This window comes from Sycon ciliatum, chromosome 9, assembly GCF_964019385.1.
Source record: "Sycon ciliatum chromosome 9, ocSycCili1.1, whole genome shotgun sequence".
Taxonomy (NCBI): domain Eukaryota; kingdom Metazoa; phylum Porifera; class Calcarea; order Leucosolenida; family Sycettidae; genus Sycon; species Sycon ciliatum.
In genome coordinates, this window is record NC_088651.1 from 22,639,629 (window position 1) to 22,654,946 (window position 15,318).

A 15,318-nucleotide genomic window follows, 5' to 3' on the forward strand; every position below is an offset into this window, starting at 1 on the left:
CCTGTCGGGAAAGACCAGCCGAACCACCACCGTGCTCACAGCAGAGACTTCTGTGCGTGTTGCTGTTGCTGTTGCTGTGAAAGTGGATGACAAAGACTTGACACCACTGTATACATACAGTGTCATGTTTGGATCTCGTGAAAATGGGGATCGGGTGTTCCAGGGATGCACTCTGCGTGGAACGCACGTGAACGTCCACCGAGATCAGGAGGGAATTGAAAGGCAGTGGTGCAGCAATGCATTGAACTGACAGCCAAACAATTTGGTTGTCAGTTCATTCTACGTGTACTTGTTATTGGATCATATTTTTACTCCGGGACTCCTAAAAGGAGTGACAGCCTGACAGGTAACCCTAAGTGTGTTTGACGGTGGCTGCGAGATTCAGCGGGGGACCTAAAATGTAGCTGTAGCTCCCTCTCTCTCTCTCATTACTCCTAAACGGCGAAAGATATAATTATCATTATAATTATCTTTAGGAGTAAGGAGAGAGATGAGAGGGAGAGAGGTAGAAAGCTACATGTAATGTCGTGGACATGGAAATCCGGTCGCACGTCTAGCGGCCCCAGAGCGCTGGCCATGCAGCCGTGGACAAGCGGTACACAGTATAGAGCCTTAGAGGGTTTACTAGTACTACACACATGCATGTATGCGCTGGTCGCATTGGATCAACATGTGCACTGCGATTCTGCGCTGAGGGCGCCGGCCCCGGTCAATCGACTGGATTTCCATGTCCGCTACAGTAGAATGAACTGTCGAACAGACAGCACAGTGCAAGTCGTTCACCGCAGAGCACAAGTAAGCTGCGCTTCTTGTCATCCCTTATGACGATCTGCTTGTGTCTCTTTCAGTCGCTCACGGGGACATTACTACGGAGCATCAGCAAATCGAATATTCCAGTGAAATTCGAGAATCGTCACGAAAAGGACTCAATCAGTCGAAACTAGGGCTTTGTTCGACTGAAAAATGCCCGCAAACAGAAAATACTTTTCGAATACTTTTCGAATGCTCCGAGCGTGCTCTGGTACACGGCGCACTACGAGTACTCATTCTTGCGCATGTAGCTAAAAATACTGCACTGCGCTACATGCTGAACCTCTTTTTCATTCGAATTTTCTCTCTGATTTTCTTTTTTCCATTCGAATAATCAAATCGAAAATTCGATTTGCTGATGCTCCGTACTGACTGTCGAGTTCGGACGTTCCCTGACCCTGGCATGTAATTCAGCATCAACATCAGCCCGTCAAACTCTGCATTCTAGCTAGCCTACAGTCTGGTGAAAGAAATACACAACACTATACTGAGCCGAGTCTACAAAAGCAAGTAACCAAGTTAGTTGCTGAGGATTTCAACTCTGTATCTCTGTGTCTTCTCTCGATCTCATTACTGATAACAAGTGCAATCATTTGCGTGTGTCTTTTCATGGTAACTTTCTAGCATCGGTGTGGCGGAAGTCATGCATTGCACAGTTCTCGTGTCCCTTCTGCTAAGCATCGCTTGCGCTCACTGCCTAGAGCCTGATTCGATCACTCCCGTCGAACCACAGCGGGATGAGAGGATACCCAGAGATCATGATTTGGAAGCGGCCGGCCGTCTGCGAGTTCGGCGATTCTCGGAGGTCATGGCGGAGGAGCCGGAATTCGTTGGAGGCGAGGCGTACGGGCCGAGCGCCGTGCACGAGGTAGAGCCGCCCACTGAGTTCTCGTCGGATGCCTACTGGCCAGGTACAGAGTCTTCATTCATTCCTGCAGGGGGGCACGAACAAGTTCCAGGTGATCCCGAGGCTGGAATGCCCGGAGGCGTTGCGGATCAGGCATACTCGGATCTTAGACAACTCGTCTCCCCAATCCTGGGCCGATTGCCACCATCGTCCGTTCGGATCGTGCAAAACCCATCCCAGTGTCCGACGGGGGAGATCGTCAATGTTCAGACGCCCTACGGAGCTGCCGTGTTGGTTTGCATCACCAATGTGGTAGATGTTGACGAACTGGTGAGCGTGAAAGACAGTGGAGATATAGCGGAGCAGGATTCCGCGGAGCCGACGACAACACCGCCATACTTGGTTGAAGTCACACCAGTTGGTCGGGGAGTTCCACCCGGACAGCGACTCAAGCTGAGTACAGGTGGACAACGCATGCCAACTCCCCGTACTCCGGCAGACCAGGCGCGCCAGCTAGACTTTACGTCTACGACACCAGGTACAGAGTCTTCATTCATTCCTGCAGGGGAGCACGAACAAGTTCCAGGTGATCCCGAGGCTGGAATGCCGGGAGGCGTTGCGGATCAGACATACTCGGATCTTAGACAACTCGTCTCCCCAATCCTGGGCCGATTGCCACCATCGTCCGTTCGGATCGTGCAAAACCCATCCCAGTGTCCGACGGGGGAGATCGTCAATGTTCAGACGCCCTACGGAGCTGCCGTGTTGGTTTGCATCACCAATGTGGTAGATGTTGACGAACTGGTGAGCGTGGAAGACAGTGGAGATATAGCGGAGCAGGATTCCGCGGAGCCGAGGACAACACCGCCATACTTGGTTGAAGTCACACCAGTTGGTCGGAGAGTTCCACCCGGACAGCGACTCAAGCTGAGTACAGGTGAACAACGCATGCCAACTTCCCGTACTCCGGCAGACCAGACGCGCCAGCTAGACTTTGCGTCTACGACACGTCCACGTGCGCCCATCGTGCAGGAAACTAACCCGCCTGAGACCGCTCCAGCTCCATCCCCAACACCGCCAGCCCCGACTGCTGCTCAGACTACTACACCGACCACTCCGCCTACAACCACACCTACTACTCCGCCAACAACCACACCGACCACTAAACCAACAACTCAACCAACAACCACGCCGACCACTCCGCCAACAACCACACCGACCACTCCACCAACAACCACACCGACCACTAAACCAACTACTCAACCAACAACCACGCCGACCACTCCGCCAACAACCACACCTACCACTCCACCAACAACCACACCTACCACTCCACCAACAACCACGCCGACCACTCCACCAACAACCACACCAACCACTGCGCCCACAACAGCACCGACCACTAAATCCACAACTGCACCCACCACCCTGCCACCGCCTGCAGAGTCCACCCCACGCACGGATCCACCACCTCTACCACCCACCACTGAGCAAGGAACTGCAGGAGGACTACCAGTTGTCACAGCCACAGACATACCTCCTATAGTCACTCTACAAAACTGGCCAAAGAGTTCAGGTGGTAAGTGGAGCTACTAGGAAATCAGACTTAGATAAACCTTATTTTAGTTCACACATGTTGCTGGTTGACAGCATGAAGCAAGGTGGAAGACTGGTTGTAGAAAGGTCACTGTTTCCAAACACGTTGTCCTCCGCCTTGTTTCATGCTGTCAGCCAACAACATGTTAATCATACTTGCATTACTTTTCTCGTCGGAATCATTTCTTCAAATTATAATTGGTTCCGACTTATACTGGCTTATTCTGGCTTCTGGCTTACGCTCCGTCATGGAATGCCAATATTGGCGATAAACACGAGTACAGGTATACTCCTTAGTGCGACGTAACTCCAAGTTCTGCATGGGTATGACGTCATGTCTGCATGGGTATGACGTCATGTCTGCATGGGTATGACATAACTGCAGAGTGTAAACTTGCATGACAGTGCTGCTCAATGAAATCCAGTCGCGTCACTCAAGTTTGCGCCTTGCACCATTTCGCAGCCCAGTGTTCGCAGGTCCAGGGCTGCGCAACGCCCAGCGCGCACTTGAGTGACGCGACTGGATTTCATTCAGCAGCACTGACAGTACACGGCTATGAGTTAAAAGGTAGTGAGGTAGTGAGGTAGTGACTCTGATAGCGAACAGCTATGTTAGACATAGCAACTTGTGCTGGGATTACACCATTCAACAGCTTGCAAGGCTGATGAATTGACCGCCACTATTTTTAGCCTGGTATCTACCACACAGATGTTTGAAGTGACTTTTTCTGGCCAGCGAATCCCTATTTTTCATTTTTCCATTTTTTCTACACACACACCACACCACATACTCCGGCATACACTGGCTGTTGGTAACCACCCAGGAGAATGAAAGAAAAGTCAGGAAGAGTCCGAGAAAGAGAAGAAAGACGTGTGCGACCATAATCGTCGGGAATTGAACCCGCAACCTCTCGATTGGAATTCGACTGCACATACCACTGCACCATATGGGACGCACACACACACACACACACACACACACACACACACACACACACACACATACACACACACACACACACACACACACACACACACACACACACACACACACACACACACAATAGTTTATGACCCTTTCTTTGGAAACCAAGACCATAGTCGGAGCCTCTTTACGGGCAGAACAAAACACAATTATTTGAAATGCAGTACAACATTGGTAAAAAATTAAAAAAAAGCCCTGGAAAACCAAGCATACTACTTATGAGACGATTTCTGATGATTATAACATGAAAACCATGTTCAAATCGTAAAAAAAATATTAGCGTTCCATTGTTCTCGTAGTATGAGTGCGCTTACTCTACTGTCATCAGTATTAGGTTTCTTGTCGCCATGCCGACTGTTTATTTTATTTATTTATTTTATTTATTTCTGCACCTCGTGGCATGTCAAGACAGCCAATTGAATTGAGGAGAGGGTGAGACCAACCACGGAAGAAGAGAAAAAAAGAAAATGAAGAGCACGTACACAAAGTGGGAAGGGATTAGCAACTTAAAAAGCAATGGGATGCTCAGCGAGCTATGCAGCGGAAGTGGTGACTTTAGTACTCGTGAGTCTCTGATTTGTCGTCCATATCGTCTCCTGGTCTGTTTGCGTTTAGGTTCGCGGCAAGTGGACGTGGTGGCCACGGGAATCGCCAAGACCTGTGGCTGGGAGGTGTTGCTACGTATGATTGTGGTGAACGGCTGTCAGTTCCCGTGCTGGGCTACGGATCAGACGGTGAGAAGCTAGCCCTTGGCGGATAGATACCGTAATCTCGCGCATTTAGAGACATGGACTCAGATGGAGAGCCAAGGTTTAATTTATACAAAAAATAAAGACCAAAGAACTACAAGTTACGCTATAACCAGTATGGTCAGTATAGCGTAACTTGTAGTTCCTTGGTCTTTCTTTTTTGCATAAACATATGGACGTGTCCTTATTTTCGGGTATAAGAGCACTCTCGCTTATAAGAACATGCTCTTATAAGTGAATGAAAATCACAAAGTCACACGAGGTTCATCACGGTTCCATTGTACTGTACTGGCATTCACCAATAATATGCGTACTTGCACATGTAAATCTCGATGAGATGTTTGTCCATCTTGCATAAAAGAAGATGGTCTTACAATCGAACGAAAATGAATTTGTGAAAGGACCGAAAACAGCAACCTTTCGAGTAGAAGACCATGGTCTTATATGCGCGAGATTGCGGTAACACGCTTCTCCACACTGCGCTCTTGGCCCACATTCACAGCACCACTCCATAACGAGGAAGTTCGTTCTTGCTGGGGTAGGTGTTCCATATCCTCCAGACAGCTGTTTTGCTCGGTAAGAGCTCCTCAGTGGCGCAAATGCGCACTTTCTGCATAGAAAAGAGGTTGCATATTGCCCACATAAACAAATCATATCGGGGTCATGCATCTGTCAATGGTCGTTAGCCAGAGTTGCTTGTTGGAGGATAATGCCGCCTGGAACATTGGCAGAAATTGGTACTTTTTCTTGTATGTTTCATGCATACGTATTTGCCACATGGACATGTAAATAGATAAGTACATCATCAATCATCACGAGCAGAATTCAAGGAAGTGCCTGCCATCAGTTTTGTATGGGTCTGCCAATTTTACTGCCTTTCTAGCAGAATCTGCCAGGTTTCGAGCATCATACGCCAATAGGCCATAAGCAGCTCAACATGCTGAATTCCTATGATACCTCAGCGTCCATTGTTCACATACGGGATGAAGTTTTACGAGTATCAAGATTCAACTCAGTGAAATGTAACATATGTGGCAAAAGAAAAAGGAGATCGATCTATTCTAAATTAGTATGTAAAAGCATTTTAAGATGTCGGACCCTGGGTTTGCTTTCTCTCTCTCTTTCTCATACACATACACACACACACACACACACACACACACACACACACACACACACACACACACACACATGCATGCACGTGCACACACACACATGCATGCACGTGCACACACACACACACATGGACACACACACACGCACACACACACACACACACACACACACACACACACACACACACACACACACACATACACACGCACACGCAAGCACATACACACACACGGGCACACACGCACGCGTACACACACACACACACACACACACACACACACATACACACGCACACACACACATGGACCTTGACCTTTACGCCCAACGCTAGAGGTGATGATGGCGATGCTACAGCAGAAGCCATAGCAACCTGTGCTGGGATTGCACCATTCAATAAATCTGCTTGCACATGCACACACAGACACACACACACACATTCCCTCTCTCACTTTCCCTCTCTCACTTTCTCCTTCTCATTATGACGTGCCGCAGGTACAGTTCTGGTCCGGACAGCTGCGACTTCTGATCCTGCAGGCTCTCTCGAAGCAGACAGGACAATGCTGGCCAAGGCCGGCCTACTGTCTGGCAGTGAAGACCTTCCTGGACACATGGTGTGCCAAGACACGCCTTAAGGGTCAACTTGCCTTCCGTACTCGGCGAAGCGTTCCTCGACGTAAGTCTAAGTGGTACTACTAACAAGTGGGAGAACTAAGGCTCTTTATGCCTTGCCCTGGGTGCATACTTGGTAACCAGGGGCAGTCGCCAGAAGCTGGTACAAAGATTGAAGAAGAGGACTAGCAAGATTTTGGGCCAAGCAGCGATGCACAAAACATAGAGCCTGAGGCTAATACGCTGTTCTACAGAATAGAGGTGATAAAAGCGAAGAATTAGTTCAGGCAGCGCGGTACGATCGACTAAGGTTGCAAAGGTAGATACTTTCAAAATTTAAAAACATTACCAGTGCGTGTTGAGGTGCTAGGGGAAAGTGTGAGAGCAGGGACGTGTTCTCTCTGCAGGGCTGGGTTGCATAGGAATATGAAGATGGCTTCTAATGTGAAGCTATATCGCTGGCATCACACAAAACACTGAAGAACGAGTTATCATAACCATCACGGCACTGGGGTCAGACAATAGACACACTTAGCAAACAACAGTAATGCTATTTTTTACGGTACTCGTACCTTGATCACCCAAATAGCGTTGAAGCTGCAGCGTAAAAACGTTATGGGGGCTGATTTATCGTTGTGACCAACGGTACGTGTTTTGGCCAAATACTGCATAGTCCGTACGCATTTCACTTTGTATCGCATACATGTATATGGTGACATAAATGGTTGTACCGCGTGAAACGAGAGAGCTTGGAAGCTCAGGGCCCTACGCTATGCTTTTTTGCCTTGATGACCTAGACAAAAAAAAGCATAGGGATGTTAATAATCGACGTGGAGACAACAATTTTATAATAGCAATAAAAAGAACAAATTCTGCAGTCATCGCCACACTACAACGAAGTCATGTAAGTTTACCAGAATTAATTTTCTTGTCACATTCATCAGTGGAAAGTCGTGACTGAAGAGTAACCATGCTGAACAATGATTAAATATACATGATTAATATATGAGTTGGGAGATGAAACGGAGGACGAGATTGCGGTTGTTGGAGACGAGGAATCAGATGGTGATTGTGATCGTAAGAAGTCTGCCGTTTTTCTTCACTTGTTGTCTCACCCTAAGTGTCTGCAGGTGTATGATGATTTTAGTTTTTCTGTTCTTTGTCGTGCACGGTATGCTAGTCAGTTGAAAGTACTTGAGGCTGTTTGTATTCGTTTGCATAAGCCTGATCTTTGTAAGCAGAAGAAACATGTAGTTGCGTTAAAATTGTTTTCGTAGGTGCACAGCATGATTGTTTGTCTCACTACACAGTTTTAGCGTTATAATTATTAGTTTTTCACCCACCGTTGCACTTAGCTCTCACTTCACTGCTATTGTCTCACCTTCCCTCTTTCTATTTTGGCACTGTATTTTGTTCTCGTAACACATCATTGAATGTATATTTAATCATTGTTCAGCATGGTTACTCTTCAGTCACGACTTTCCACTGATGAATGTGACAAGAAAATTAATTCTGGTAAACTTACATGACTTCGTTGTAGTGTGGCGATGACTGCAGAATTTGTTCTTTTTATTGCTATTATAGGGATGTTATAAATTCTTTTAAAAAAATCCTTTTTTTTAAGACATAACCTGGGATTCGAACCCGCACTATCGCGCGCCCTGCATGCATCTCCCGATACACTTCGCATACATACTAATTCTTCCAAGTTGCTTCACGTTATGATCTTGCATTTGAAAGCCCTATTTTTTAATATGCATTGTGGCCAGTCGTCGTTGATGGTACGGTACGGTACGGGACAGATAGGGGATAGGTACGATCGAGGGTAATACGACACCGTCTACCGCCTTGATGACGGCAAAAAAAGCATAGGGATGTTATAAATTTTTCAATTCTCCTATTTTTTTTTCAGGCATATCCTGGGATTCGAACCCGCACTATCGCCCTACATGCATTCCCCCATACTCTTCGCATTCATACCCATTCTTCCAAGTTGCTTCACGTTATGATCTTGCGTTTGAAAGCCTTATTTGAATATTGCGGCCAGCTGTATGTGGCCAGCTGTGTTTGATGGTACGGTACGGTACGGGGCAGATACGGGATAGAGCCAGGCGTGACACAAACAAACAAACAAACACACAAATACCAAATTAAAGATGTGTGGACCCTGGCTAGCGCCAGACGTTACTGAAGTAACGTCTTCTGCATAGCTACCGTACGGGAATAAAAGCTATTCTCGTGTTCACGCGGTATAAAAGCTATTCTCGTGGCAACAGCGTACTAAAAATAGCGTGCATCTTGCTAAAGGTCGAACCCAAATCACGGTATTTTCCCCCTTACGGTTATACCGTTACAACATAACGTTTTTTGCTGAGGGTGTCTATTAAGTCTAACCCCCAACAGGTTTGAACCTCCCCACTTTTGAACTCTTACATCCCGTTTTATTGTGTGATGGAATTGTTGCCGTATTGGTGGGTGCGGTTACATTGAATTTCTCCCTTTCGTCAATATATTCCTCTTGTTTTCAATTCATTGTGGCTATATCCTTTCCGGACGAGTAAAACCTGTAACTAAAGACCACCGTGACTAGCGACCAGCCCGGTACTACAGACCAGTTCGCCAGGCATGGACGGTCTCACATTCATAATATTATGGTTGAGCGGTGCAAACCTCTAACTAAGGACCACCTGCAACTTAAGACCGCTTTCTCTGGCCCCAAGGGGTGGTCGTTAGTACAATGTAGTTCAGTACAACTATAGTACAGTGCATGATGCTCTGTGTCTGCAGAGGGCGGAGTTTTAAACTCATCGTTGTAACAGTTTCTGCCTCTTTTATGCTTGTTTCTTTCTTCGTTCAGAGTATGACCTGGACTCCGTGATAGCAGACGCAATCGGCGAGGATGTCATGTCAGCAGACAAAATAGACCGCGCCCAGCTGGTGGCAGAGGTACAAGAAACCATGCTAGAACTGCAAGACACCATGCACGCCTTCCCCGAGTCACGTGACACGCGTCACATGACCAGCAAGCGCTACATGTATGCCAGCGGCGCCCGGTCCAGCAGCAGGAGGAGGAGGAGTGCTCGATCGTCAGCGCCCTTCATCCTAACCGCCCAGCAGCACTTATCCGTGTGGAATATACTCCAGGCAAACTGCTGCACCAGCACGAGGGGCTGTTCATCGCTGTGGCTGAGACAAAATACCTGCGTCTTCCAGAAACCTCGGGGAAAATAGCACTCCTGGCGTTTAACTTGATGTTTCGAATATTTTGCCCGTAAAAGAGGCTGACATGTACAGTGCTGGCACCTGAAATCCGACCCCCTGAGCAGTGCTGCGCTCACATCGCAAAGAATGTGAACCCACCGCTCAGGGGGTCGGATTTCAGTAACCAGCACTGTCATGTATGTGCTTGATGTGCGAATAAGTCCAGTGTGTTTTGTAAGTTGCTAATTGCTTGCGCTTGGCCACTGCAGTTACTAATACAGCAGTACTTACTACTTACATGTCCCTGTACCTACTTTGATAAGGCACATTCTTCCTTAGTACTGTCTTATTGTCATTATTTTAGTAAGTAAAAAATAAATTAAAAAAAAGACTCAAGTTTTCAATGGTAGGGCCAGGGCTGGCATTTGTGGTTATTCTGAAGTTTCATGCAAGGCAATCATCATACAACACAACTAAATTGAAACTCGAGGAGAGACTGAACTTGCTAATCCCTTCCCACTTTGTGTACATGTACGTGCTCTTCATTTTCTTCTTTTCTCTTCTTCCGTGGTTGGTCTCACCCTCTCCGCAATTCAATTGGCTGTCTTGACATGCCACGAGGTGCAGAAATAAATAAATAAAATAACACTACATTGTCATGTACAAATGGGTTCTCTGCATATTTTTTTAAACACAATGATTACCTTTCCCAGTGTTAGTGTTCCACAAAACCACAACTCAAAGCTCTAGAAACAAACAAAAACGGCAAAAATAAAACTACAATTAAAGAGCCTTCTGCATCCACGCAGGCACTTGATGCAGGACCACAAGAGTGAGAATGCTATCTTCCACCTGATGGACGCCATCACGTGAGAGAATTGCTCCCCTTTCTTGCCTGCTAACAGGGAAGCCACTCGCTTCTAGAGGGCTGTTGCTGCCTTGCCCATGCCACTGCTCGCAGACATCACAGCCGGAACAAAAGTGGCATTCTCAACTTGTCTCAGTCTCTCTTCGTAGACCCTTCTTTTCTCTCTTTCGTGTCGATGATACACAGTGGTACGTGGTGCAGACTGACTTGAGCGAGAATAAGGCTTAAAACCCGGACATCAATGATGGTTCGCTCAAATCGACTGCCCTGCAAACCACTGGCAGCGACATCAAGCCGTGCATGATCCTCTTCGTTGGCAGTTCGGTATCGCAATTATCCTCGCCGGCGTACATGTACATCCGTAGCGGAGACACAGCCCGTCCCAGAACTCCTGCTTTGTGTCATTTTTCATGTACATGTACAAGAACAAGAGCGTAAACTGTACTTGTAAAATGTAATGTCCTTCTCTTTGTCGCAAATGGTTATGATTCTCAATTCACACCTACATTGTACATGTACATGTACATGTACATGTACATGACTAGTAGTAGTAGTACAATTTTATTTATTTATTTATTTATTTTTTTTATGGGGTAACGGCCTCTTTTACGGGCAAAATAAAGTCATGTAGACGGCAAAAAATTGAGATACCATGAAAGTTAAAATAGAATTTAGTACAATTTTATTCATACATGTACATGTACATGTATTTCTCTAGGGCAGTCTCCACAGACCTATGGTCTCCTTAGGGGTCGTCGCAAAAGTTTTCTGTCGTCCCTGAAACGACCATCGTTCATTTCGTACTTGGACCCCCTCCCCTCCCTCTGAAACGAACACAGCTTGCTATGCTGGACGACGAAAATCGCATGCATGTACATGTCATATGTAAAGTGTCGGTCGACTTTCGATTTTGGCTCTCACCACTCCCCCCCCCCCCCCCCCCCCCAATGAATCATGTTCGTCTCAGGGACGACAAAAAACTTTTGCGACGACCCCTTACGGGGTACCGTTACCCTAGCCAATCTAGGATTGCGATAGTAGTAGTACAATTTTATTCATACATGTACATCTACATGTATTTCTCTAGGGCAGTCTCCACAGACCTATGGTCTCCTTACGAGGTACCGGTACCCTAGCCAATCTAGGATTGCGATACGAAATTGACTTAGTGAAGCAGCAAGGCGGACCGATGCCGGAACTGAGTTCCAGCGGTCAGCGGCTAAAAAAGAAAGAGAGGAATAACCACATCGAGAGGAGGCTCGTGGCTGGGCATCTACGGGTAATGCCGGCAGAAAAATTGGCAGAATTCGGTACTTTTTCTGGTAAGTACATGACATAATACATTGTATTAGTTTCATGCATGTTTGGTATAATGAAGTCGAAGACACCACTGCAGCTGTACTTATGGTTGATAAATATGGTGGTAAAGACACACCTGGCAATATGGCGGTAAACACACGCCTGCCCACACACGCTCTCTAGGCTGCAAGGTTCTGGCACAGAGCTCTCCTTCTCACCACCACCACCATCAGTTCGGCATAGCAGGCTGGTACATCAAGTAGCGCATGGCACATAGATGATGACACAGCAACGACATAGCTCGATTGCGACGTACGTTTCGTCCCCGCTGGACTCATGAGGCAATCTTCTTCTTGGATGTCTTCATACGGAGCTTGACTCGGGAGAATGAAGTCGAAGACACCACTGCAGCTGTACTTATGGTTGATAAATATGGTGGTAAAGACACACCTGGCAATATGGCAATATTTATCAACCATAAGTACAGCTGCAGCGGTGTCTTCAACTTCATTCTCCCGAGTCAAGCTCCGTATGAAGACATCCAAGAAGAAGATTGCCTGATGAGTCCAGCGGGGACGAAACGTACGTCGCAATCGAGCTATGTCGTTGCTGTGTCATCATCTATGTGCCATGCGCTACTTGATGTACCAGCCTGCTATGCCGGATACCGCCAGCCATGCATCGACCAGGCGCCAGGCGCGAACTGATGGTGGTGGTGGTGAGAAGGAGAGCTCTGTGCCAGAACCTTGCAGCCTAGAGAGCGTGTGTGGGCAGGCGTGTGTTTACCGCCATATTGCCAGGTGTGTCTTTACCACCATATTTATCAACCATGTTTGGTATGTTGATACATGTACTTGTAAAGAAATGGGGCAGAATTCGAGGAACTGCCCGCCATAAGGTTTGTATGGTTCTGCCAATTTCACTGCTTTTCGAGCAGAATCTGCCACCTATTCGAGCATTATCCGCCAATGCCTACTCGTGGCAAAAAAAACCAAGTCCAAGCGAGACTTGAGACCTTGTGCAGGTGCGGCCACGTTCCTCAGAACGTACATGTACATATACATGTACATGTACATGTACATGTATATGTACATGTACATGTACAAATACTAAACTCTTGTACATTGTAGAACTACGCGTGGAAAAGCCTCTTGTACGGGCAAGAACAAAGTAATACAGCTAGCGTGTGTTGAAGAAGAAAATGAGCGCAAACGTACTATGCTGTGAAACACGCATGAGGCATGATCAGGGCAAATGACAGCTGAAAGTGAAAAGAAAAGAAAATCCATCTATCGTAGATCTACATGTACATGTACATGATTGTACTGTCGCGGACATGGAAATCCAGTCGATTGACCGGGGCCGGCGCCCTCAGCGCGTCCAGAACGTTACGTTACTTCGTAAGGTTCGCTGTTATAAATAGTCGTTGTATGTAGTGCACAGTCATGTTGATCCGATGCGACCAGGAGCAGCTGCTACCCGTATACGGCTGCATGACCAGCGCCCTGGCCTGGGGCCGCTAGACGTGCGACCGGATTGCTATGTCCACGACAGTAGTACAGTACATTAGGTTTTCACCGAAAACATTTCACAATGTGCAAGGAAACGTAAATCAATCAAAAGGGCTACACGCATGAGCAGGTGTGGGGGCTACAACCGGACAAGACCCATCCCTCGCTCTTACCCGTAGCAGACGCTCATCAGACTCCGGCAATGCGTGCACCTGTGCAGTCTGCAGTGTGCAGGCTCCGAAGTGCGATACGAATGCGCAGAGTGACATGAAACAGACACACTCAGTGGTGTACAGCGTCAGCGCAGGACTCTAGTCAGTAGACAAAAATAATGGTTTTATCGAGAGCAAACGTGATGGGGGGATCATCTGACCCAACATAATATTTTTGTGGTTTTCACCGCCATAATGCTGTGCTACTACAGTACAGTCATGTACAGTGCTGGCACCTGAAATCCGACCCCCCTAGCGGTGCGCTAGCCGCTTTAGCGATTCGTACGAGACGCTAGGGGGTCGGATTTCAGTTGCCAGCACTGTACAATCGTCATGTACATGATGTGTACCGATGTACAATGTACATGTACATTTTTTTTTTTTTGTGGGGTATAACGGCCTCTTTTACGGGCAAAATAAAGTCATGTAGACGTGAAAAAAAAATGTACATCGGTACACATCACGTACATGATTGTACATTGTATCTGTTTATACATGTACATGTACATGTACATGTAAATGCAAAAAATGTGGCGCTCGCACTAGTAGTAGTACTACTACTAGTAGCCCAGTCTGAAGAAGGGTGGCGTATCCATTTGAATGTATTGTTTGAAAGGGGCGGTCAACAAGTGCAGGAGGGCGCAGCGCCCCACTACATCAGTACATGTATGTCCCTTTGACGAGAACCCTGTACTGCTGTAGAACATTAGTAGGCATTACAGTCGTCAATTTCTTATTCTTCTACATTCTTTTTCCAATGTCACCACATGCCCCGTCATCATACTATGATAGGGTATGAAACGTAACAGTAAACTCGTTTCTCCTTCGTCGCTTCCCGATTTGGCGATTTGTATGGTAGAACGTCGGTTGCGAATGCGCTGCCGTTCCTGGCGAAGTGGCGATCACATCATTCCAAGCGCCCCGTCATCAATCGGCGTCATGAGCGAGCCTCCCGTGCCATTCCCGTCGCTAGTCAAAATTAATTATACATCGTCGAATGTGACCTTGTAGGAGTCAAATCACTCCACAAATTCACCCTGATCGCTATGGAGTGACTGTGCGCATTTTAGGACGTCAACGTTAGGTGTTCGCCTCCACGGAACGACATGCGCCACAGAGCAAAATGAGATAAGCAATGAAGAGACATACAATCTTCTACAATATTTTATATTCAATGCTAGAGCGCCTCCATATTGCCATTCCAGTGTGCTCTGCCTCCAGCTGTAGACGATCATCGAAGCAAAACAGAAAATTGAATGACACGACGTTATTTGCCACGTGGGATGGTCTCGAATAACGGTGCCTCTGACAGGAGTTTTGACAGCAGTAGGGACTGGCAACGGTCCCATGCGGACTGATGGCTGTCTGCCAGTGTCCGCAAGCAGTGCTGGTTGGTGGCGGCTGTTCCTTGCTTTGACTGACGCGTTGACTGCAGGGTTTGGTGTTATACGCATGACATGCAGATGATCCAGGCCTGCTGCCGTGTCAACATTCTCTTGTCGACAATGCTAGGTT

The 15,318-nt window shown here is 47.1% G+C and overlaps 1 protein-coding gene across 1 annotated transcript; it reads left to right on the forward strand.

The window, feature by feature from the left end:
* The first annotated feature begins 1,286 nt into the window (after positions 1-1,286).
* LOC135825391 (mucin-2-like) lies at positions 1,287-10,021 on the forward strand. The gene is made up of 4 exons (XM_065338127.1): positions 1,287-3,236; positions 4,854-4,972; positions 6,596-6,776; positions 9,570-10,021. The coding sequence occupies exons 1-4, from the start codon at positions 1,454-1,456 to the stop codon at positions 9,941-9,943; spliced, it is 2,457 nt and encodes an 818-aa protein (XP_065194199.1). The 5' UTR covers positions 1,287-1,453; the 3' UTR covers positions 9,944-10,021.
* The last annotated feature ends 5,297 nt before the right edge of the window (positions 10,022-15,318 follow it).

Coding starts and splice junctions, on each gene's coding strand:
- LOC135825391 (XM_065338127.1), top strand. CDS start 1,454: ATGCATTGCACAGTTCTCGTGTCCCTTCTGCTAAGCATCGCTTGCGCT. Junction 3,237..4,853: donor CTGGCCAAAGAGTTCAGGTG/GTAAGTGGAGCT, acceptor GTTTGCGTTTAG/GTTCGCGGCAAGTGGACGTG. Junction 4,973..6,595: donor GCTGGGCTACGGATCAGACG/GTGAGAAGCTAG, acceptor GACGTGCCGCAG/GTACAGTTCTGGTCCGGACA.